The following is a 22,804-nucleotide window of genomic DNA, read 5'->3' as shown; positions in this document are numbered from 1 at the left end:
TGCTCTTGGCTGCCCGGATCCTGATGTGCCGCATGTCCACCACGTGCTGCTGCTGACCAGCTGAGCTGCCAGAATGGTCCTCTGGCGCATGGGACCCTGCTGACCTCTTGTGTGTAGCTAAGGCCAGCATGTCAAAAGATGGTCTTCCTTCCTACTATAATGTGCTGCCCCATATGCCTAGCCTGTCCTCCCTCGCCAATGTCCTCAGGTGTGAGGGGTACCACAACCTCTGCTCCACCTGTTTCTTTCTGTATTATTTTCCTCAATAGTAAAAGCTTGGTTCTTTGAACTGTTGAGTATTAACAATCATTTTCCTTACTTAGCATATAGGGAACAGATGAATGAAAGCAGGCATTTTGGCATGAGGGTGTTTCCAGGATCAGAAAGGACTGCGGGAATATGTCAGTAGTAAGCTAAAAAAGGTACAACTGATACCTTTGCCTAGGGACTTTTCCTGTGACCCATGGCTCTTTTGGGAAATCCTGCTTACCAGATCCTTGTTAGAGTGCGTGCAACTCTGACCCATGGCGCACCCCAGCCTCAGCCTGGACAGGAGGATGTCACTGGCTCCACTATTTTGCCCTGAAGAAGAAACATTAATCTTCTCTGAGTCCTGCTCTTGCCTTGGACAGTTGCCTTCCATGCCCTCCTAGTGCTTCTCCGAATCCCTTTCTGCTTCTCTTTCCTCTATCCATGGAGGGGGGTCAAGATGAGTTCTATACCACACCCCATCCAGCTAAGGCAGCTTGTTTAATTCTGTCCATAGCTGGTGGGCTGCCATGTTCTGAACCCTATCTCCCCCATCCATACACACGCATACCACTTGCTCTAACAAGGCCCCTCCTCCTAAGTGCCCATTCAGCAGGTGGGAGAGGCGACTTTCACTGAGCTTAGATTCTCTGTCATGACACTGATTGCTCCTTTGTGCTTCTGCTGCCCATGGGGGCCTGCTAGCACCCATCCTTTGGGGACATCTGTTTGGTTTGAAACTATACACATACTGATTGTCCCTCCCAGAAGACTAGCTTCACAAGGGAGGGGAGGTTCTTTACCTGGGGAAACACTAGGGCATAGGAACACATCTATCAAGATTGAAATTTAGTTACGTATAGCCTGTGGGTTTTACTTTGGGCTCAGTGCTTTTTCCAGAATGATCCAAAAGTTACTAAAATACTTGCCAGGCCATTAAGCACAGGCCCAGAGCCTTCCACCTTCACAAATCCTGCAGATGGGCTTGAGTCTTGAACAGCTATGATTATAACAATACACAGTACTCCAAACTATGGGAGGCCAGTTGTTAAACTGAATTTAATACAACATTGAATCAGCCGTGCTCGGAATGCATCATTGTGTGAACTGTACTGTTTACTAAATTTAGAGTTTGTAAGCATTTCATTGTATTTGAAAATAATTTGTGGCATAGACTTTTCCTACTTCCCAAGAAGTGAATCTGCACAGTGAGTGCTTAGGAATCTTAGCCAGCCATGAAGTCAATGAATTACATAAAACCCAAAATTAATATAAAAGCAATGTTGTAAAATTGAAAGGTAAAGACAGTAAAGCTCACACACATCCAGTTTCAAGCAATCTGTCAAAATCCCATAGATTCTAGCATATGTAGCCTTTTCCTGGAGCTTTCAGAGATGAGAAATATTGGTGTCCCCTCCTGCTCTGGAGTGTTTAGACTAACTCCCTGTAACAGCATTTGTACATCTCTCCTGCTACATGAAAAATAATCTCCTTGACCTCTGGTGATCTTACTCGTTGAAGGATTTCTGTGTTTTCATCTCACCTTTCATTTTTGTCTTTCAGGAATCCTGTTCACAATGTTGGTATTTGGACCGGCCTGTGGATTTATCCTGGGATCTTTCTGTACCAAAATCTATGTGGATGCAGTCTTCATTGACACAAGTAAGGAAAGGATCTCTGTTGTGAATCGCCCCCCTGAAAGTATTTGCCTTTAGCCTCAGAGGTTCTAAAACCCTCCTACTAAGTAGTACTCTTGTATCAATCATCTTTCCATGAGAGTAACACCTGATAGAATTAACTTTAAAAAAAAAAAAAAGGAAAGGTTTATTTTGTCTCTAGTTTCAAGAGTTTTTAGTCCCTGGTCAGTTGGCCTGTTGTCAAGATACCATGTCCAGGTGGAGAGCACAGGTGGAGCAGAGCTACTTGTCCCATGGTGCCTGGGAAGTGAAGAGAGAGAGGAAGGGGACAGAGTCTCCCTATCTTCTTCAAGAGCCTGACCAAATGACCAAACTTCTGCCACTAGTCCCTGTTCCCAAAGGCTCTACCACACCCTGTAGCTGTGGCAACCAAGCTTTGAACACGTGGGCTTTTAAGGGGAGGTCTAAGATCCCAACTTAATGCATCCACCCCAGGCTGTCATCCCTCTTGAGATTAAATGACAAAAATCTGAGAGCTGGTTCAGAGGGTCTGGACTCAAGTCCAGGTTCTTCCACCACCTGCTCAGAGCTGAACAGCTGCTCACAGCTGCATTCATTCTTCAAATCTATACTTTCCGCATCATATCTACCTCAGAGCTATTTTTAAGAATTAAATGAGAAGATAGCTGGAGAAATGCATAGTCCCATTGGAAGTTGGCCCATTAATGTATATGAGAACCCTATTTCTTAAACGCATGCTCTGAAAATGTAAAGTGCAAGTGTCCCATTGGCATTAATGACACGGATCCCTTGAAAATGCTTTCCGTGAAGCACTCTTGTGGTGGCGTCTAGGACGACAAGTGTCCATTTGTAAACACCTGAAGTTAAAGTTGTGTTCTTAGCAGGAAGAGAAAATATATGTTTCTTGAATGTCCTAGGCCTCCCTGGCTGTAATTCTGTAATTGAACTGGTCAGTATGGGATAAGGTTATGCTGTGGTAACAGACACTCCCCAAATAGAAGTGATTTTATGCCATGAAAGTTGATTCCTTGGTCACCAACCTGTTCAGAACAGATTGGCATGAGGCAGTGGGTGAAATCAGGCTCATCGTGGTCACTGTTTGAATCCTGACCCCAGCTCACACCGTTGTCAGGTAGAAAGGTAGTCTGTGACAAGTAATACTTGTGCTCAGAAGTGATACACCCTGTTTCTACTCATATCTTAATACCAAATGAGTCCATAACTTACATTCCCACTTGTGGCGTAACCTACACCAACATACATTCATCATTGTGCCATTTTTTTCCCAGTGGGTTTGTAATACAGGAGCAACTGAACTGGGTGGTCCCAGCTCAGGGTTTCTTGGGGTGCCACGATCAGTCTGCCAGCTGGTCTTCTAGAGGCTCAACAGGTTCACTGGCCAGATCTCGACTGTGGAGGCCAGGCTAACTCTCCTGGACCTCTCTATAGGAGTCGGCCACCAGGCTTCCGCAGAGCAAATAACTCAAGTGTGGATGCAAGAGCGCACCCGAGATAAGGAGTCACTGACTTTTTGTATCCTCATCTCAGAAGTGACATCTTATTATGGCTGTTACATTCTATGTGCTGCAAACCAGTCACTTGCTCACGTCCTCTGTTGAACGGGAGGATTATTACACAATAATGTGAATTTGGGGGTCTGGAGACAGGGATCTTTGAGAACCACCTGGGATTACTGCCTAGGCTATGTGGTCACAACTCTGTCAATGAACCTAAAAGAAAACACTGTGTTTCTGCATAGTTCAGTGAGTAACAAAGCCACATTTCCTTTCTCTGTGAACATAGTAGGTAGGAAGCCATTACAGCTTCTCCTGCCAATCTATTCTCGGGATCAATAAGAACTCTCAGTCCCCTGGCTCCCTATCCATCATGTCTCGACAGTGCTAAATTCACTAATTCACCCCAAAGAAATAATGTGGTCTTAAATCCAATCAAGTTGCTCTGTGATTCACTCCATTAATCCCACTGATATATTTACTTGTAGCTAATGATGTTACAAATTTCCAAGTGGAAAATAAAATCGGATGCAGCCTTATTTATTTATTCTTGTCAAGTGCTGGGAAGTGCAAGAAGTGATTGGATGCTGCTGTTTTTCAGTAGCTGGATGGCCCTATGGACCCCAATCCTGGCAAGCAAAGGCCGGTAAGAGAAGCCATATGAGTAAGTCAGCTGCTGTCTTATATGGACAGAAAAGCCAGTGCTCACTGCTGTGCCAAAGGTAGTACAAGAGAGGGAGAGCGAGGGGATTGGAGAAGGGAGATGCTCCCAGGGTGGTGGAGGAAGCAAAGGTCTGGGTAGCATATTTTCCTCTGAGCATGTCAATGATGACTCCTTGGACCAAGACAGAGCATGACCAGAATCTGTGAGCCAGAGAGAACCTTGGGCATCATTCTCTTTCAAACCTTTCATTATACCAACAAAGAAACTGAGTCCTAGAGAGGGAAAGGGAGATACCCCATCCAAGAACCATATCTGTATGAAATCCAGTGTGATGGTTAATCTCAGCTATCAGCTTGACAGAATGTATTTTTTCTTATTTATTTCCCTCTGCTTCCTGACTACGGATGCAACGTGACCCATCACCCTGGCACTCCTGCCACCACGCCTTCCCCTCCACGATGAGCTGTGCCCCCTGGGACTGGAACCCTAAATAAAGCTTTCCTGAGCTGCAGGGATGGCTTAGTGGTTAAGGTGTTTGCCTGCGAAGCCAAAGGATCCCAGTTAATTCTCCAGGACCCATGTAAGCCAGATGCACAAGGGGGCACATGCATCTTGAGTTTGTTTGCAGCAGTTGGTGGCCCTGGGGTGTCCATTGTCTGTCTCTCTCTATCTCCCTCTCCCTCTCTCTCTCTCTCTCTCTCTCTCTCTCTCTCTCTCCCTCTTTCTCTCTCAAATAAATAGATAATAAGATACATTTTTGAAAAAGAAGGAAAGCTTTCCTTCCTTAAGCCGGTTCTTGTCAGTTCGGAATGCTGTTCTCATCCCATTCTGGACACCACTTTGTTTGCCTTCTAAGCACAGTGGAAGGCAACCCACCCATAGTCCCAGCTCGTTGGCACTTTGAGGCCCTCCATACATATTTAAGACAGATGAGCACCTTTCCTTCCTGTCTGGGCATCTTGCTGATGGCAGCCTTCCCCACTGGCCATTTGAGGTGATGGCCAATTCTTGCTGGAAAGGATGTCTGAATCACCTATGTTTGTACCCTTCCTGAATTTACATAAGTGTTGACACTACCTATAACCACTAGAGGGCAGAAGAGCCACGGAAATCTCTCCTTTTCAGCATTTTATTTTTATTTTTATTTTTTCTCATCTTGTGACAGAAACCTGTCATCTCTGAGTGGATTTTGGCTATATGTTGAAGAAAGGATTCTCCATTTTTAGGCCCTTCTTTAGGACTGCCTAATATAAGAACGTTATATTGTACGTGAATGTCCAGGCATCCCCCACACACCTTTGTCTGGAATCCTAGATGATGGTGGGGGACAGTGGACAATGGCCTGGATACTGTGTGCAGGCAGCAAGGCATTGGTTCATGGGACTAGTGAAAGAAAACCTTACCTGGAAGAGGCTGAGGAGGCAGAATTGCAGGAAGACTCCAGGAAGAAAGGAACCCTGTCTGAAACCTGGGGTTTGAGCAGCTGGAAATGCAGAGGAGTGGGTTGCTTGTGGGAATAAGCCATCTGTCTGTCAGGGAGAGAGCCCCCTGGAGGGCTGGAGGCTCATCTCAGCAAGCTGTGCTTAGACATGGCCTGGGCAGACGTTCCCTTTCATCTATGTTTGATGCCTGTACATCCCTTTGCCCCTTTTTCTTAAGGGGATGGATTCTCCTGCAGGAGCTGAGGGAAAGGCGATGGCACCTCCAGGATTTCTCTTTCAGAACATCTCTGTAATGCTGAAACTCAGACAAGAACAGGACCTTGACAAGAGAACTCACGTGTGCCCTTAATCATTGAATTGGCCAACCTTAGTGTGGGCTTATTAGAGGGAGAAGATTCTGAATAGCAGTAGCCATGGATTGATCACTTGTTAAAGGCACTCAGGACCTTGATGGAGAAGTGTAGCTTCTATTTGATGAAACACTGTTGTTCAGTGTTTAAGAGTTCAAGCTCTTTGATCAGACCCTGATGGATCCAGACTCTATCCCTATGGGCTCTGTATTCTCAGGTCTAGCCTTCCCCTTGCAACTGTGTGTGGTAGCATAAGGTAACCCTGCCTAGACAGTGCCTGCCACTGTTAAGTCTGACAAGGCATGAGAGAGGGTCACTAATTTCTGTAGCTAGTGTTGGATAGACCAGAGTGTGCAACCTTTTCACACTGTGACATGACATTGTCATCTACCATTGTGTTTGGCTGCATTCCTAGTTATCCTGGGAGCCATGTGGCCTTTGGGTTGCAGGTTGGACATGCTCAGGAAAGAGTGAGGATTCAACTCCAGCTTGTCTGACCCCAAAGTCTCTTTCTCAGCTAAGAGTCTCATTTCCCTGAAACTTGAACTTAATCAAAAGCCTGCCCTCTCCCATGGCCAGAAGCACTGTTGACACCACCTAGCCTCACCAGCATATGCATGCACACTTGTCCTTAGGCACACACATGGCAGCTGGCTCTGTAGACAGTTATATGGGGTTTGCAGCTGGAACAAGATATGGCAATCTGTGTGCTTCCTGGGAAAGGTCACCAGCTGAGAGCCTGAGCTGCCATTTGGAGTGCTGGTACCACTGCCAAATTCCTTCAGTGTGGACTAATTGGCTGGGGATCCTGAATGTTCCATGCACCTCTCCCTGTCTCCCATTTCTAATTAGGTTTGTAACTTAATGATACTTTTGGAATGCCTAAGTCCCATAGCAAAAGTTTGACAAAATAGGTTAAATAAATAGGTAAATGAACTTAAAAAATAAAATGTCCAGAGAGCCATAGTAGCTCTTATCCATCAGCAGAAAGAAGTCAATGTCTCTAATTTGCTTTGACCTGCTCTTCTCTCAATCTCAGGTATTCTCATGGGTGGGTTGGTTGATGACTTTGAAGCGGGTTGAATCCTGTTCCCAGTGGTTTTAGTCTTTAACCTTGGATATGTGGGAAAGTCTTGATGAGCCCACGCATTCCATGTATTCATGAGCTCTTCCCAGAGGCAACTAACAGCAGCTTGTTCACCTAGAAAAACAGCAAAACAATCCAGAAGTCAGGTTCCAAGGTGGAACAGTTAGAAATATGGAACTTTGCACTGGGGAGGTGATTCAGTTGGCAAAGTACTTACAGAGCAAACATGAGGGGCTGAGTTCAAATCCCCAGCACTCACGGAGAAACTTGGCATGACATTGTGCTCTTATATTCCCAGTGCTGGGGCGACAGAGACAAAAGGGACCCTAGGACATGCTGGCTAGCTGGACTTGCTAAATTGGTGGGCCCCAGGTTCAGTAAAAGATCCTGTTTCCAATGAATAAATAAATAAAATAAAGGTTCAGAGCAACCGAGGAACATATATAATGTCATCCTCTGGCCTCCATACTCTTGTGCATCTACATGCCTACCATCAAACATAGATGCCAGGGAGGAAAGATACGGAGGGAGGGAAGGAGAGAAGAAAAGAATGAAGGAAGGAAGGAAATAAGGAAGAAAAAGAAAAAGGAAAAGATGGAAGGGAAGGACTCTGTCTTGGAGAAAAAAAATCTTTATGCTGTTCAAGAGAGGCCGATAGCATCTAGTCTCATAAGAGACAAGCATTCCATCAGGCATCATGGCTCACCCAGCAGGCAGCTTTCCCGCTTCTTCCCATCTACTCCAATCTTCTCCTTTCTCCTTCACTCAAATATCTTGAAGATAGAAACCTATGTTTTTCCAGTGCCAGGAGTGACCAAGGATAGATGAGTGGCAGGAGAGGACTTACTGAATTCACTGAGTTCCCAAGGATATCTATTAATCGTGCCTTAGTGCAGGCTGTCCCCTCAGTCTGGGACACTGTCCCCACCCCATTCTGTTCAACACCTTTCATCATCTCTGTATCTGACTCATTGACAATTAGATGGATCTAAGTGAATGAGACTGGTGAGGGTTTTCCATTCTGTTCAGGGCATCTGACAGACAGCAGCCTTCACCAGAGGAGGTTGAAACTGCAACTGAGTTTTGATATTTAAACTAGAACTATATGGAAAAAGAAGTAAACAGGCCCTTAAGCCTTGTTCTTATTTGTTGCAAAGTCCAACAAAATACCCTTGAAATCTCAGTGGCTTAAAACAGTACACTTATTCTAACTGTGTACATTGTTCTAACTGTATATCCAAAGTTCAGTAGGAACGTGTTGTTCATTGTTGCCTGTCACATACCATCTTAGGAGAAAGCAGCATAGGAATTGCACATCAGCACATGCATGCTCACACACAGACGTGACACACGTCCTTACACTCACATTTCATGGATTAAGCCCTGGTATGTGGCCACACTCCACAAAATAAGGGATGTGTCCTCCTCCTTGTCATTAGAGATAGACAGGAAGATGCAGTCTATTGGTGACATCTGCCACTCCATTAGGAACCAATGCACACAGAGAGCCCTCCCACAATATCACAATATGATGGAATGGTCATTCATGGACGTTAACAGTCACCAAGAAAGGAGAGAGAGATTTTTCACTGTAAGCAGCCAAGATATCTCATAACAGCGTTATTTGGTGTGGCATGGACGTGGGTAGAGGAGCATCTGGGACCAGCTTCAGGCACGAGTCACCTTCCCCACACCTGATTGAAACCCACTCATGCGCTTACCCTCCCCTGTCCTGAGGGCAGTACACTCCCAGGCTGGTTTCTCCCTGCCCCAGTGCTCTGGATAATTGAAATGGAGACAAAAAGAATCAATACCTCCCCAAACAGCCAACAACTGTTTTCCTAGATCAACAAAGTTCTGCCCTCCACCCACCTTCCCACAGGGCCCCCCACACAAGGCAGGTGTGCTCCAGTTCTGACATGGGTGCCCTGCTCTTCCCTGACTTTGACTATGTGAGCAAAGTCAGCTTTGCACATCATGCATGCCCGCAGGGAATGAGGTGACACAAACTGCTGCCAGCCGGCTCCTGGGGATGTTTTCTCACACACACAACAGAGTCACTAATTTCCTAAGACTCTTTATGCAGTACTAATTTTGTTTCCCTTCCAACAACTGCTATGATTCTTCTGTCTTTCCCTCACATCTGCCAGCTTTTCAATCCCCCCTGTATGGAGCCTGGAGACGGTGGCAGCTCCCTTTCTCTCTGTTTTCATTCATTGCTTGGCAGCAGGTGAAAAGGCACACTAAGCGACTAGTAAAAGCATCCTTATTCAACTACCCCAGGTAATTTCACTTCCTTTCCGCTTCCCCCATTTGCATGACAATTCTTTTAGGATCACCTTGAGTTTTCTCATGACATACACTGTTAAAAAAAAATCTACACATTGGAGCTGGAGGGATGGCTTGGCCATTGAGGCATTTGCCTGCAATCCTAACAACCTGGGCAGCCTGACCTGGGCGGCCAGGGTTAACTTTCCCAGTACCCACGTGCAGCCAGATATATAGGGTGGCCCATGCATCTGGATTTCGTTTCCAGCAGCTGGAGGCCCTGGTGTGCCCAACCCCCAATAAAAAATTTTTTAAAAAATTAAACATCCAGGGCTGGAGAGATGGCTTAGCGGTTAAGCGCTTGCCTGTGAAGCCTAAGGACCCCGGTTCGAGGCTCGGTTTCCCAGGTCCCACGTTAGCCAGATGCACAAGGGGGCACACGCGTCTGGAGTTCGTTTGCAGAGGCTGGAAGCCCTGGCGCGCCCATTCTCTCTCTCTCCCTCTACCTGTCTTTCTCTCTCTGTGTCTGTCACTCTCAAATAAATAAATAAAAAAATAAAAAAAAAGATTTAAAAAATTAAACATCCATGTATTGAAACTCCTATTTAAACACAAAGGTAAAACTAGTAGGAGAGCTGCTTTACAGGCAGAAGGCACCCTGGGTCAGGGCAGCCCTGCTCTTCATCATTATGACTCTAGAAAGTTGTCATTGTTGGTTTGCAAACTCTGCGATGAAGGCCTGGGGAAAGCACCACTCGTGCTCCCTTCTCTCCTTCATGTAGCTGTATACACTGCATAAAGTCCACTGTCCATTGAGCATAACTCAAGGTCTGCAGGGCAGAGATCACCAGTGTCCTAAAGCCAGTTTGCCCTCTACCAGGAAAAAAAAAACAAAACAAAACATGGTAGCCCATTGCACAGGCCCTTCTAGAGAGCACAGGGTCCACCCGAGCTCCATCTGTTGGTACAGTGGCAGCTGTGCAAGCATGAGGACGTGAGTGTGATCTCTAGCGTCCCTGGGTTTGTGACACCCACTTGTAATCCCAAACCATAAAGGAGACAGGTGAATCCCTGGGGTGAACTGACCAGCCAGTATAGCCCACATGGTGAGATCCAGGCCAGTGAGAAATGCCAACCTTAAAAAAGGTGGATGAGCCAGGCATGGTGGAGCACGCCTTCAAACCCAGCACTTGGGAGGCAGATGTAGGAGGATTGCTGTGAGTTCAAGACCACCCTGAGACTACGTAGTGCATTCCAGGTCAGCCTGGGCTAGAGTGAGACCCTACCTCAGGAAAAAAAAAAGTGAAAGACACCTGAGGTCCACCACCTAAGATTTTATCCCTCTGACTATCACCTGTACTTGCTCATGCACACACACACATGCGCACATATCTGTGCACACACAATGCATATACACAGTCTAGAACAGGGGTAAAGAGTGCAAACCTTGGAGTGCAAATACATGTATTCCAATTTTCAGTCTATAAACTTAGGCAAGGAAGCTAGGCTTTTTAAGCCTCAGTTTCCCCATATATCCAAAATGGGGATAAAAGTCCCTACTCAGCAGCCTGGTAGAGACAAGAGTCAAGAGGTATGGTTGCATCCTGCCCGGTGCGGAGGGAAATCCTCAGAAAGTGATGACCGGCACTGTCACGAGTACTGGCGGAAGAGGCTTCGGGGACAGCACTTTATAAATGGGGAAGTGTTCGCCTGCTATCTGCGGTCATTACTCTTCCCGGAGCCGTCCGTCCATCTTGTGCTGGTCTGCAGGCCCGCGGTCTTCGCTCACACACTGTAGTTCCGGTCTCCGAGAATCTCTTCCTGGGCTCCAGAAGTATGGTGTAACATGAAACAGGACTTGCTAGGCAGCTCATCTTGGCAGACTGCTGGCTGGGCAGCCGTATAGAGGAAGCGGCAAAACAACAAGGAGTAAATGCAGCTCGTGTTCGCGTGACATCAGCTAGCCAATCAATAGAGTAACAGTACTGGGCAGCCAGACTGGGTGCCACTGAAACACAGGCGTACTTCCTGTGATCACAAGAGTTGCTGTAGAGCTTTCAAAGTCGGGGGCTGGTGTCAAGCCTTGAGCCACCCAGAAGCTGTGAGTTAACTGATCCAGGAGTAGACGCCCGGGAACAGAGGACTCTCGCATAAATGACATGCTGACATCCACTCGGTGCTCCAGCACTCGCCGGACACGAATCTGACCACTTGGTGCCTGGCACAACTCATTCCCTCTTCCTAATTAGTGTACAAAGTAGGCATTGTCATCAACATCGGTGTTATACAGATTGGTAAACTGAGTCATAGGGTTCAACGTCCCCTAGAAAAGGGGGAAGGATCTCAACCTAGACAGCCTGGGTGCCTACCGAGGTCCACCTCAGTGTTTTTGACCTCCATCCTATACCTTGTCCCTTTTTTAGCCATGAGCTTGATTTAACACAGAAAGTGGGTAACTAAATGGCGTTTCTGATGAGCTGTTTTGGGGGAGGTGAGAGTGAGTATGCCTAGTCAAAAAACCTCCTGTTGGGTAATAAATGTTTCCTTGTGTTTTTGTGAACACACCTTGGCAGCGCTGCTAAATGAGTCAATTCAGCTTCGGCTGTCTGGCTTCTCGCTGTTTTTGTTTAGATGGATGTAAGCGCCGGGTAGACAAGGAAATGAAGGAGGGAGTGTGCTGTCTTAGCACTGGGAGAAGCAGCAGCACTGAAATGGAACGGATAGGCTTCCCAGCCCAGCAGCCTCCACCCTCCGTCTGCGCCTAGAGTCCCCGAATTTGTGCAGGGCACTTGTCTCCTCAGCTTCATCGTCCCAGCCCACGTGTCCCTCCTCACTGAGTGTGCTGTTTCTGTTGGCAGGTAACTTGGACATCACCCCCGATGACCCGCGCTGGATTGGAGCTTGGTGGGCCGGCTTTCTCCTCTGCGGTGCCTTGCTCTTCTTCTCGTCCCTCTTGATGTTTGGCTTCCCGCAGTCCCTGCCCCCGCACTCAGACCCTGCCATAGAGAGCGAGCAGGCTATGCTCCCCGAAAGAGAATACGAGAGGCCCAAGCCCAGCAACGGCGTCCTCAGACACCCCCTAGAGCCAGACAGCAGTGCCTCCTGCTTCCAGCAGCTCAGAGGTAAAAGGCCACATGGTCCACTGATGAACAGAACAATGGGGACATTACAATGGGAGGGCACATGGGAAAGGGTGGGTGCTGGAGTTCTTGTGTTCCGATAAAATGGTTTGTTTTACATAATTGGCCCCTCACCATCCCCATGTTTAACTTATGATTGGACTTGCTAATGAAAAGAAAAATAAGAGAGCCACCGTGTATTGATGGATCCTAGTGGTTAGTATAGGGCCTGACATACAATAAATTCAGATGTCCACAGAAGGAAGAACAGGAAACAAGGGGGGAGGGGAGCTAACGTTTCCACAGAATTCTTGAGATCTTTGGGGCCACATATGAACTCCTCAAAGCCATCAAACACTTTTGACATTGGCTGCCTTTGCCTGACACAGGCATTCTTTGAAAACTACTTGCAAAATGTTTCTTTAGAGTCACTCCACTAAAGATGAGAGACGTGTTCCTCGGAAAGAAATGTTAACCTCCTCTTAACAAGAGAATCCCTCTGTTGGGTACAGTGGTGCTTGGGGTGCCTTTTGAAAGAAATATATTTATTTGAAGGATTAGGAGAGAGACTTATGTATGGGTATGCTGGGGCCTCTTGCTGCTACAGGCCAACTCCTGAGTCATGCACCACCTTGTGCGTCTGGATTTATGTGGGTGCTAGGGAATTAAACCTATGCCTGCTATCTTTGCAAGCAAGCACAATTAACCACTGAGCCATCTTCCTAGCCCAACTCACTACCTCTTTTATGCATGTAGGTGTGTTTGTATATCTATGTATATGGATGTATATGAAGACCAGGGAATAACCTCGTTTGTCCTTAAGAACACCACCCACCTTATTTGATACAGAATCGTTCACTGGCTTGGAGCTCTCCAATGTTAGGCTAGACTGGCTAGCCTGTGAGCCCAGGGATCCGTCTACTACCTGCCAGGCATTTGTATATGGGTTTTGGAGATCCAAACTCAGAGCCTCATGTTTGCAAGGCAAACACTTGACTTAATTCTCTGATAGGTTGAGGAGGGATGTTGTATTAAGTGTACAATTGACAGGGTATACCCAGCCAAGGCAACCTCCAAGGACGCAAACTGGGTCTTCTTGGCTGTCAGAGCATTCTGGACTTCGAAAGAGGAGTTTTAAGAAGGACGATGGACAATTCCAGTTGACAGCAGGCCAGTGTGGAGCGCCAGCTAGGCACAAACCCTGTCAGCAAGCAGGGCAGGATGTTGCAGAGCTACCTCCCACGGGCAGGGAAGAAGCAAGGCCAGAGGCAGAGCTGGCCTGAGTCTCGAGAGGCTGCCTCAGCTCCAGGGTGCCTGGGCTGTGGTTCAGCCCCACACTGCTCCATTTGCTCTTTTCGGCTTGGAACATGGCTGCAACCGGGTGGCTTATACCCCTATTTCAGCAGGGGAGGCAGGCAGTAGGTGAGGGCAAAGCAAAACCTAGGTGAGCTTTTGGGGGCTGTGCCTGACCTGAATGATGGGTAGCTGAGGAGATGGTTCTGGCACTATAGATCATAAGTGATACTGTGTTGTGATCTATGGAGCCCTTCACTTCTGATGAGTAATGACTTGTCATTTAGAATGAGCAATTCCCACTTAGTTGATCCACTCTAAGGGACTAGAGTATGTCCCAGCAATGGGAAAAGGTTTTGTCTCCTGAAGACTGACCCCCAGAATCAGAAACTGGTTACATGAGCTATTGTGTTACTAAATAAATTACATAATACCAGCACTTGTGTGAGAGGTGGCTACTACGCTTCTCTCTCTCTCTCTCTCTCTCTCTCTCTCTCTCTCTCTCTGTGTGTGTGTGTGTGTGTGTCTGTGTGTGTGCATGTGGAAAGACTCTCTGTGTGCGTGTAGATGTGTGTGCATGTGGAGAGACCAGAAGTGATGTTGGGAGCCTTCCTCAATCACTCTCTGCCTTATTTGAGGTAGGGTCTCTCACTGAACCTGGAGCTCACGGATTTGTCTAGACAAAAAGCCAGCAAGCCTAGAGATCTTCCTTCCCCCATCGCCATGGTGCTTAGACTGCAGGTATTCATTGCCACACCTGGCATTTTGCATAGATGCTGGGGACCCACACTCAGGTCCTCGTGCTTCTGCAGCCATCTCCCCTGTCTCTGCTATATCCTTTGTAACTCTCCCATGACATGAATGCCTTTCCCATGGGAACATTTTCAGCAAACACAGCTTGAAACCCTGCCTGGTGCTCTCACTCAAGCTCTCCATCTGATTCTGAGCCTCAAAAGCCCCTGCAGGTCTCCAGGCACATCGCTGAGCACAGCTTATGAACACTGTCATGCATATCACAGGAATGCATGTGGCTCTCAAAAATGGATGCCACCATTTCTCACAGGTCTTGTTTGAGCTTGCCAAAGTTTGTCTTCCTCCATCAGTCCGTGTCTCCTGTCACTCTGCAGGCCCCTGAGCAGAGCTGTCAAGAGCAGCAGCCCTTCATCCCCTTACAGTCTTCAAAGGCTTCTGGGAGAAACAGAGGGCAGCCTACATGCAGGCAGAGCCTCCTGCGTTCAAGTTCAGCTCAGCCACTCCCTAGTGCACAGTCTTGGCCATGGCAATTAACTCCCCTTGGCTTTAACGTGGAGATCTGGTTTCATCTTTACAGCCATTGCCTGAGGTTGGTATTACTACTGACTCCCATTTGTAGAGAAACTTGAACTGTGGTAATCTGAGAATCTGGGTTTGTGGTTCATGTTTAAAGTTTAACACACACACACACACACACACACACACACACGTAAAAATCAAGTAGGCTTTGAAGGTCTGTTTGCAGCAAAAGCAGCCATCAGTTGAGTTTGTAACCTTTGGTAGAGAGTGAGAGATGAAAAACAACAGATCTTATTCCAGAACAGGCTGGGAGTCCCCAGCTTGTAGTGACTGTCACATAAGCATTTTGACAAAGCAAGCAACAAACAAATGCTTGGGATTATTAAACTGCAACATCTCCCCTGGGTGGGGGTGAGGCTGTCAATCCAAGGCACATTTGTGCATCTCAGCTGTGTTATCTGATCACTTCTCCTGTAAGCCCTGACTCTGAGAACCCTTCTCCCTGATGACACTACTCTTGAGGGACTTATTTTGATTCCCCGTCTTCTTCCTCCATGTCTAGTTCTGTTCTTCTCTCTCCTCTCATGACAGAAAGCCATGGGTTGGCAGGACTGTACCTGGAATGTGCAGGGCTTGCAGAATTTGTGAAAGGCTACTTGGAGCGAGGAAGGGCTCCAAGAGACTGTAATAAATACTCTACATTATTTTCACCTACAGTGGTAAATCTCACATCCACAGTTTTGTAATAGACATGGACATGCCTTGTAATTCTCAGCTAGTGCATCCAGTGTCACTTCCACAGTTGGCATTTCATTGCAAATTGTCTCCAGCATCACTTTTCCTGGGAAGCCTTGGTGGGAAGGACTTGGGCTCCTTCCGCACCCCCTTTCTGTCCTCTTTACAGTTTCTTTCTGCCTGAAATGTCCTTCCTCCCTTGGTCCACTCTAGCATGCACTCCACCCTCCCTTCTGCAGAAAGCTACATCTCCTCTGCCCTTTGCTGAAAATGGCCCCATGTTTCCAGGGCAGTTAGCTGCATTGCACTGCCATCCACTTGGTCTCTGCAAAGCCCCAATGATGACACTGCCAAGGTGATCTGGCTGCCTGTCTGCATCCACCCAAGAATGAAGCTGTCATTAATCAGCCCATTTCCAGTGTGAGTACAGGGCCAGGCATGCAGACAGGACCTTTTGAATGACTGAGGTATCAAATGAGCACTTCCTGCTAGCATACATGTGCACATACATGTACACACACACAGCAGCAGCAAGTGATGATTGCTTTTCTGCATTACCAAATTAAAACTTTCCCTCTCTGTGAAGCATTGAAACTGTTACCTATAAGGATATCAGAGCTTTGAGACAGAAAGACATTTGAACCCCAGTAAAAGCTCAGTGCCTGTCTCCTTTACTGTGTGACATGGCGCTGTATCTTCTGACATTGAACAGGCTCTCTTAAAGAATATGTGGCATCACCAGGTGCTGACTTTTCACCATAATGTATTAAAACTCTGGCTGCGGCCTACAGCAGCACAGATGTCCCCTAAAACAATGGGTGTTCAGGCAGAACCACTACTGAGAAGGAAAGATGACCCCCCCCACACACACACACACACTGGCAGCTCTGACAGGTCCTGATCTTCCCTGGGCACTCTAGCTGTGATCAGTGTAATTGCACCACAGGTTAGAAGTCCACGGTGAGTCCATCCTTTGATTGCTGAGAGAGGGGCAGTCAGAAGCTGAGGACTCTTGTTTCAGCCCTTCACCCTGACAGCCAAGTGGTCTCTTACAACCCTTGACAAGATAGCTGAGCCAGGCATGCAGGGAGCCCCCATCTAGCAGAGCAGAGCTTCCCTGGCAAAGGAGCTCAGATCTGCCAGGTCTTTGAGACTGCGACCCCAGCCAGCACAGCCCACCCCTGCAGTTTGTCGACTTCGCCACCCCCCCCACCTCCAAATCCCTGCTTCTGAATCTGGCCTCTGATCTCTTCTAGTTGCAGTCTGCCTGTTTCCTGGAGGATTGTCAACTTGATGGGATTTAGAATCACCTTGGAAACACACCTTAAGGTGTATATATCAGGGTGTTTCCAGAAGGTTTAACAAAGCATGATAGACTCAACCTGAATGTGGGTGGCTCCATCCCATGGGCTGGGCTCCTGAACGAAACCAAAAGGAGAAAGAAAATTCAGGCCAAGTACCAGGCTGGCAGCAGATGCTGAATTCTGCTGTTTGCTAAGGGGAGGAATGAATGAATCCCTGGAAGTGCATCTCCAAGCCCAATGTACTTCTCAACTTCTTAAAGCACCCCTGTTACCCCTCTGCCCACTTCCCACCTCGCAGAGCTTTGGCCCATGTAAAGCCCATCTGTAAACTCATGGTAAGACTTCTGCACATTTCTGTGCTAAGCCTACAAATGACAACCCTGCCAGGGAGCATATGCTGGATCAATTAGTGAGGCCACCTTACCCTTGCCTTGTGGGGATAGTTGTCCATAAACATTGTGGCAAAGGGCTGGAGAGATGGCTTAGCGGTTAAGATGCAAAACCAAAGGACTCAGGTTCAATTCCCCCAGGACTCACATACCCACATAAGCCAGATGAACAAGGGGGTGCACTCATCTGAAGTTCATTTGCAGCGAGCGACCCTGGCACACCCATTCTCTCTCTCAAATAAAGAAGATAATAAAACTTTAGAAAATATTGTGGCAAAGCCTTCCATGGCTTCTCCCAGGGTCAGGCCAGTGTGTTATCCCTTGGGTGAAAGCACAGTGACCGCCTACTATAGGACCCCTCTCAGACTGGTGCTTCTATATCCCTGCCAGGGCCTTTTGGTCCCTTTCTAGTTTACCAGTCTGTTACTGGTAAATTTCTCTTAATGAGGGGCCTGTGCCTTTCAGCTGAGTGGTGTTGAGGGGGGTCTAGTGCTCTTAAGAGTGCTCAGGCTGCTCCCCCCCCCATGTATTCTGAGATTGGTCCTCAGAGCTGGGCTCTACCCTCCTGTATATTTCCTGAGAAAATCTACCTTCTCGATTCCACGGTGAAAGAAAACGTCTGCATTCCAAAATGCTGGTGGTCCTGAGTGCCCGGCTGTGACTCACTTCCTGCTCTGTCACAGGAGTTATGGTTATGGTTCCATAGGGACCAGGTGGGATGGTGGCTAATAATGTGCAGGGCCTGCTGGGGACCAGCACTGAGGGATCTATCCTCGGATAAGCTGCTCGACTCGGGCTGTTTCACCAAAGCCGTTTTGTTTCAGACAAAATCAGAGGGTCCCCAACAGGATTCCAGGCACAGTCGATATCCCAGAGTGTTTGTTGAATAAATGAGAAAGGAAGTAAGCAGCAGTGTTTTCTAGAACGGGATCCTTGAAGCATTAGTTCCCTGAGATGCTCACGAGAACACGAATCAGCAACATAAGCACAGGGAAATTGTTGAGGGGTAAATAAGTGGGAATATGTATATGACTATGATCTTCACGGCGATTCATGCTTTACATCAGCACATGACAGGCTCTGAGAAGGCAGCTCTGGAGACTGACTGGCTTTTCTTGTTAACTCCATCTTGTTCATAACTACCTGGCCATCGAGCTCTTTTTTTTTTTTTTTTTTTTTTTCTCTATTGCCACTTGTCAAAGGCTGTAAGAATTTAGAGTAGAAGATGATGAGAGCCCCAAGAAGTTCCAGTGGCTATATTGAGGACAAAACAAGGCATATTTGAGGGTTCAGGTTTGCAGGCCTATCAGAAAGGAGAAGTAAGGCTCTTACAGAGGAGAGAGGAGCAGGTCCTTGTCCCGGGAAGGCAGGCCTGGACAGGGCACATGGACAGGCATGCCCAGATGTGGTTTTGTAGCCTGCAGCTGAGAAAAGGTCAGGGCAGAAGTCAGGTGGGGGCAGATCCCTTAAGCTGCAGAGTCCGTTATATGAAGCAACTCAGTAAAATTACAAATGGATTACAGAAGCTTTGGTATTGACCTTCTAAGTATCTGGACTTTGTTGTATGAGCCCTTGTTTCCTCCCTGGGCATTTGAGTCAGTATCAACTGTTCAGTGTCTAGAAGCGCTCCCGCATGTGCGCACCACCCCAGAAATCCTGGTCTCATGGGAGGGAAGGGGAAGACTAGGCATTAGGATATCTGGCAGGATGATTCTACATAAATCCCCAGTTAAAAATGAATTTGGCAAGGCATGGTGGTGCATGTCATTAATCCCAGCACTCAGGAGGCAGAAGTAGGAGGATAGCTGTGAGTTTAAGACCAGCCTGGGACTACATAGAGTGAGTTTTAGGTCAGCCTAGGATAGAGTGAGACCCTGCCTAAAAAAAAAAAAAAAAAAAAAAGTACCATAAAGACACAAATGAATGTGGAGTTGAGGAAATGCCTGCGTGATAAAGTGCTCACCAAGCAAGTATAAGGATCGGACTTCAGATCCCCAGAAGCACTTATTTCAATGCTGAGTGAGTGTGGCCACCCACTTGTAATCTCAGTGTTCTGGGGGAAGAGGCAAGATCCCTGGGGCAAGCTAGCTAGCTACACCAGCCAAATTGATGAGCTCTGCATTCAAGTGAGAGAGAGACCCTGCCTTGGTAAGTAAAGTAGACAGTTAATAAGGAAGACCGTCAAAGTCAAAGTCTGGCCTCCATGCACACACATGTACACCGACACCTGTGCATTCATGCATGTGGTAATTTGGGTGGATGCCCCACGTTAAATTCAGGAGTTCATGAAAGCTTGTAACTTGTATCTCCAGCCTGGCTGGAAGAGGTATCACTGTGGGCGGATTCCAGGGTTCAGTCCTAAGGTGTGTTTGTGGACGATCTGGAATTCTAGCCTAAGATATGCACAGAGCAATCTCAGCTGTGCCTGGGGTTCCTGGCGTGTGCTCGCTGGTGGTGCTGCTGGTGGTATTTCTGTCTGCGAGGACCTGTGAAAGGGAGCCAGATTCTTCTGCCATTGTGGAACTCCTCTGGACCTGTAAGCTTCAAATCAATCCCGTTCTCCAAAAAAACAGTGCCTTGTTTGGCAGTTCATCCCCATAACATGAAACTGACTACAACAATGCACATGCATCATAACACTAGAAACAAGAGGCAACTTTGTGAATTAAGGAATGACAGATCAGAACTCATCCCTCACCCCTAGCAGTAGGACTTAAATAAAGTGAAGTGCTGAGGGAAACCGCTCACAAATACGCGGGACACTGCAGAGTATGAAACCTCTTAGACATTCACAGCGACTTGAGCATAGTGAGGGCTCTGAGAAGGGCTGCTGCAAGTCCAGTGTTTCAGGAAATAGCTTAGGGGTTTGTCTCTAAGGTAGTCATTTACAATAACTTGGGTGTTTACCACACATTTCTTTCCTGCGAGTTATTATTTCTCTTGCAGTCTTTCTCTTATCTCTAGACTTTTCACTTTCAAGAGCACTTAGGGACAGCCAGGACTATGCCATTGTCAGAAGGTGAGGCCCATTCTCACAGAAGAGGATCTTGGAGTTTAGCTGGAAGTAGAGGTGACTGCTTAAAGTACCCTTTGACATTTTACTTTTCTTCCTTCCCTCTTTCCCTCCTTCCCTTTCTTTATTCCTGATAGGAAGATTTCACCCTAGCTCCTTCCATTTCTCTATTCTCTTGCATCCCACATGTTGTAAAAGCCTTTATAGCAACCCAACTTCAGGAGAATTTTTTGTGGGTTCAAAAGCTCCATGTCAGTGTGAAGATTAAAATCATGGTCTCTGGAATTCAGGCTGATTTGAATTCTAATCTGCCCTCTTTCAAATGCTTGCTTTGCATTCCTGTGCAAGGTGGAGTTTACAGTCTCTCCAAGAAGCCATGGTTGCCTGTGTCTGAAATGATGATACTGACCTCCCTGCTTAGGACCAACTGTGACAGCTCAACAAACATCGTGGTTGTTGTAATTGTTGAGTGGTCACGTGTCCTGGGATCACCTTCCCAGTCTGAGAGCATGAACAGTGGTATATTGGCAGCAATTCATTGAAGAGAAAGGCAGTGAAGGACAATTTCAGTACAGAGATCAAAGCAGAACACACTGAGTAGATTCCAGAGGGGTTTGCACTGAGAACCACCATGCCACTGTTTTGCTACTTTCAAGTCTTAGAAGGGTATGTGGATAAGAACACCTTGGGCCCAGGAAACATCACAGAGGCAATGGCCAGTTAAATATGAGTGCTGCTCTCACTGCTAACCTAAGAATCTCTTCCAAGGACATGACAGCAGGCGCTGAAGAGACACAAAACTCATCAAAGCAGAAAATCAGAGTCTGCTGAGAGCTCAACAGTACAGGAGATTTATAACATGCCCTACAAGGCTTAGTGAATGTTGTGGAAGAGGGAGCAAAAGAATATAAGAGCCACAGAATGGTAAAGTGCACTATGAAGCATTGCCCCCACCATCCCCAGAGGCTGGCTGGGGCATTCATGAATGCCAATAACCCCACTGAAGAAGGTCCTTGGTGGAATGAGGGTGAGGGAATATAAGAAGATAACCTAATGGGAATATGAGCAATATGCAATATAATGAAGTTCTCAATCAACAAAAGAGCACCTTCTTCCTGTTGCCTGCTCCTCTGGAGGAGGCACCTCTCCTTGGGAAGACTTGGGCTCCAGTGCTGACACTCTGGAGCTCAAGCCACCCATGGTCATGGGTGCCCTGTCCCAGTATCTTCCTGAATGTCACTTCTACTCCATTCACACAGATACATTCCCACAGCAAGCCTGGCATCTTCACCACTCCAAGGAACACTATACAAATGTCACGAATCTCTCAGCTGGCCCTGGATTGCTTCTGTTTTAGCTTTCCTTCTCATTGAACTCCTACCTGTGCACCTGAAATGCTGGACCACATGTCTTCCACACTCAGATCCAGTTTCGTGTTCACATCAGTGGGATGAGAATGTGCTCCAGTGGAAGACCTAAGACTTGGGGCCAAAATTCCACTCCCCAGCACCTGTCTCCTTATAGCATGTTTCTAGGTTGTCTACAGCTCTACTGAGCAAAACCTTTTCTGTAATACAGAGCTCCTTCATCCCCCCCAACTCCTTTTACTTTTCTCCCCCTCTCTCTCTATCACCTGCCCTAGCTCTTTTACTCCAAAAAGATCTGGACTGAGTCTGGATCCATACAAGATCAGGTTATTTTCTCCTTAAGTCCACTGTAAATTTTCGTTCTTGTTATTTCTGTGAATCAACTTGCAGCTTTGATGACCAGGAGTAGCTTGCTCAGTTTCCAAGCCACGAATAGTACTTCACAGAACCAGAACAGAACAATACACTTATCACAGGTTCATGCTGTGGCTCTTTCACTGTGGGACTGCTCTGTACCTCAGTTTCCCCTTCTGTAAATGGAGTGAGTGTTTTAATGGCCTCAGATCACATGTCTGTTGTGAGGGTGATATTGTAAGTTGATGGATTGATGGGTGACCACTTAGGTTAGTAATTGGTACTTAACCAATGCACCATTTCTGTCAGGCCTCCTGATGTCCCCATATCTGCTTTTCCCCCTTCTAAAGGAGACACAATTTTACAGAACATCTCTGTTCTACAGGAATGTCTTCTGAGAGTTTGCAGTAGACTCTCTGATTTCTGGGCATGATATAGCAGCCTTCCAGTTGGATTTACATGTGCCTACCCAGAGCTGTAATCTCTGGGACCAAAGCTTAGCCTGAGTCCTCTGGTCTCCCATGTGAAAACCCTTATGACAACAGGAATGGGCCCATCATTAGATGTGAGCCCCATATTCCATAAAAGAAGATGCCTAATAAATACCAGGCACTGTCAACAGATGCTTTCCTTATAAGAATGCGGACCTCAGTTTGGTCCTCAGCACCCAAGTGATTAAAAAATCAAGCATGATAGTACATTATTATAATGCTAGCATTGAGGAGT

At 47.0% G+C, this 22,804-nt stretch overlaps 1 protein-coding gene and 1 long non-coding RNA gene across 4 annotated transcripts in view; one reads left to right on the top strand and one right to left on the bottom strand.

Annotated features, from left to right (window-relative positions):
* LOC123459239 overlaps nucleotides 1–5,598 on the bottom strand; it is a 76,349-nt gene extending 70,751 nt beyond the window's left edge. For both annotated transcript variants that reach the window (XR_006636122.1, XR_006636121.1), the window contains exon 1: nucleotides 5,489–5,598. This is a non-coding gene — a long non-coding RNA (uncharacterized LOC123459239). The remainder of the gene's footprint in view (nucleotides 1–5,488) is intronic.
* Nucleotides 1–22,804, top strand: part of Slco3a1 (solute carrier organic anion transporter family member 3A1) — a 306,863-nt gene that overhangs the window by 226,714 nt on the left and 57,345 nt on the right. For both annotated transcript variants that reach the window (XM_004658168.2, XM_004658166.3), the window contains exons 3-4: nucleotides 1,813–1,911; nucleotides 12,091–12,354. In XM_004658168.2, coding sequence (XP_004658225.1) covers nucleotides 1,813–1,911; nucleotides 12,091–12,354 — 363 coding nt within the window. The remainder of the gene's footprint in view (nucleotides 1–1,812; nucleotides 1,912–12,090; nucleotides 12,355–22,804) is intronic.

This window comes from Jaculus jaculus, chromosome 3 (genome assembly GCF_020740685.1).
Source record: "Jaculus jaculus isolate mJacJac1 chromosome 3, mJacJac1.mat.Y.cur, whole genome shotgun sequence".
Taxonomy (NCBI): domain Eukaryota; kingdom Metazoa; phylum Chordata; class Mammalia; order Rodentia; family Dipodidae; genus Jaculus; species Jaculus jaculus.
Note: the sequence above shows the minus strand (reverse complement) of the source record. Positions and strands in the feature narration are given on the sequence as shown.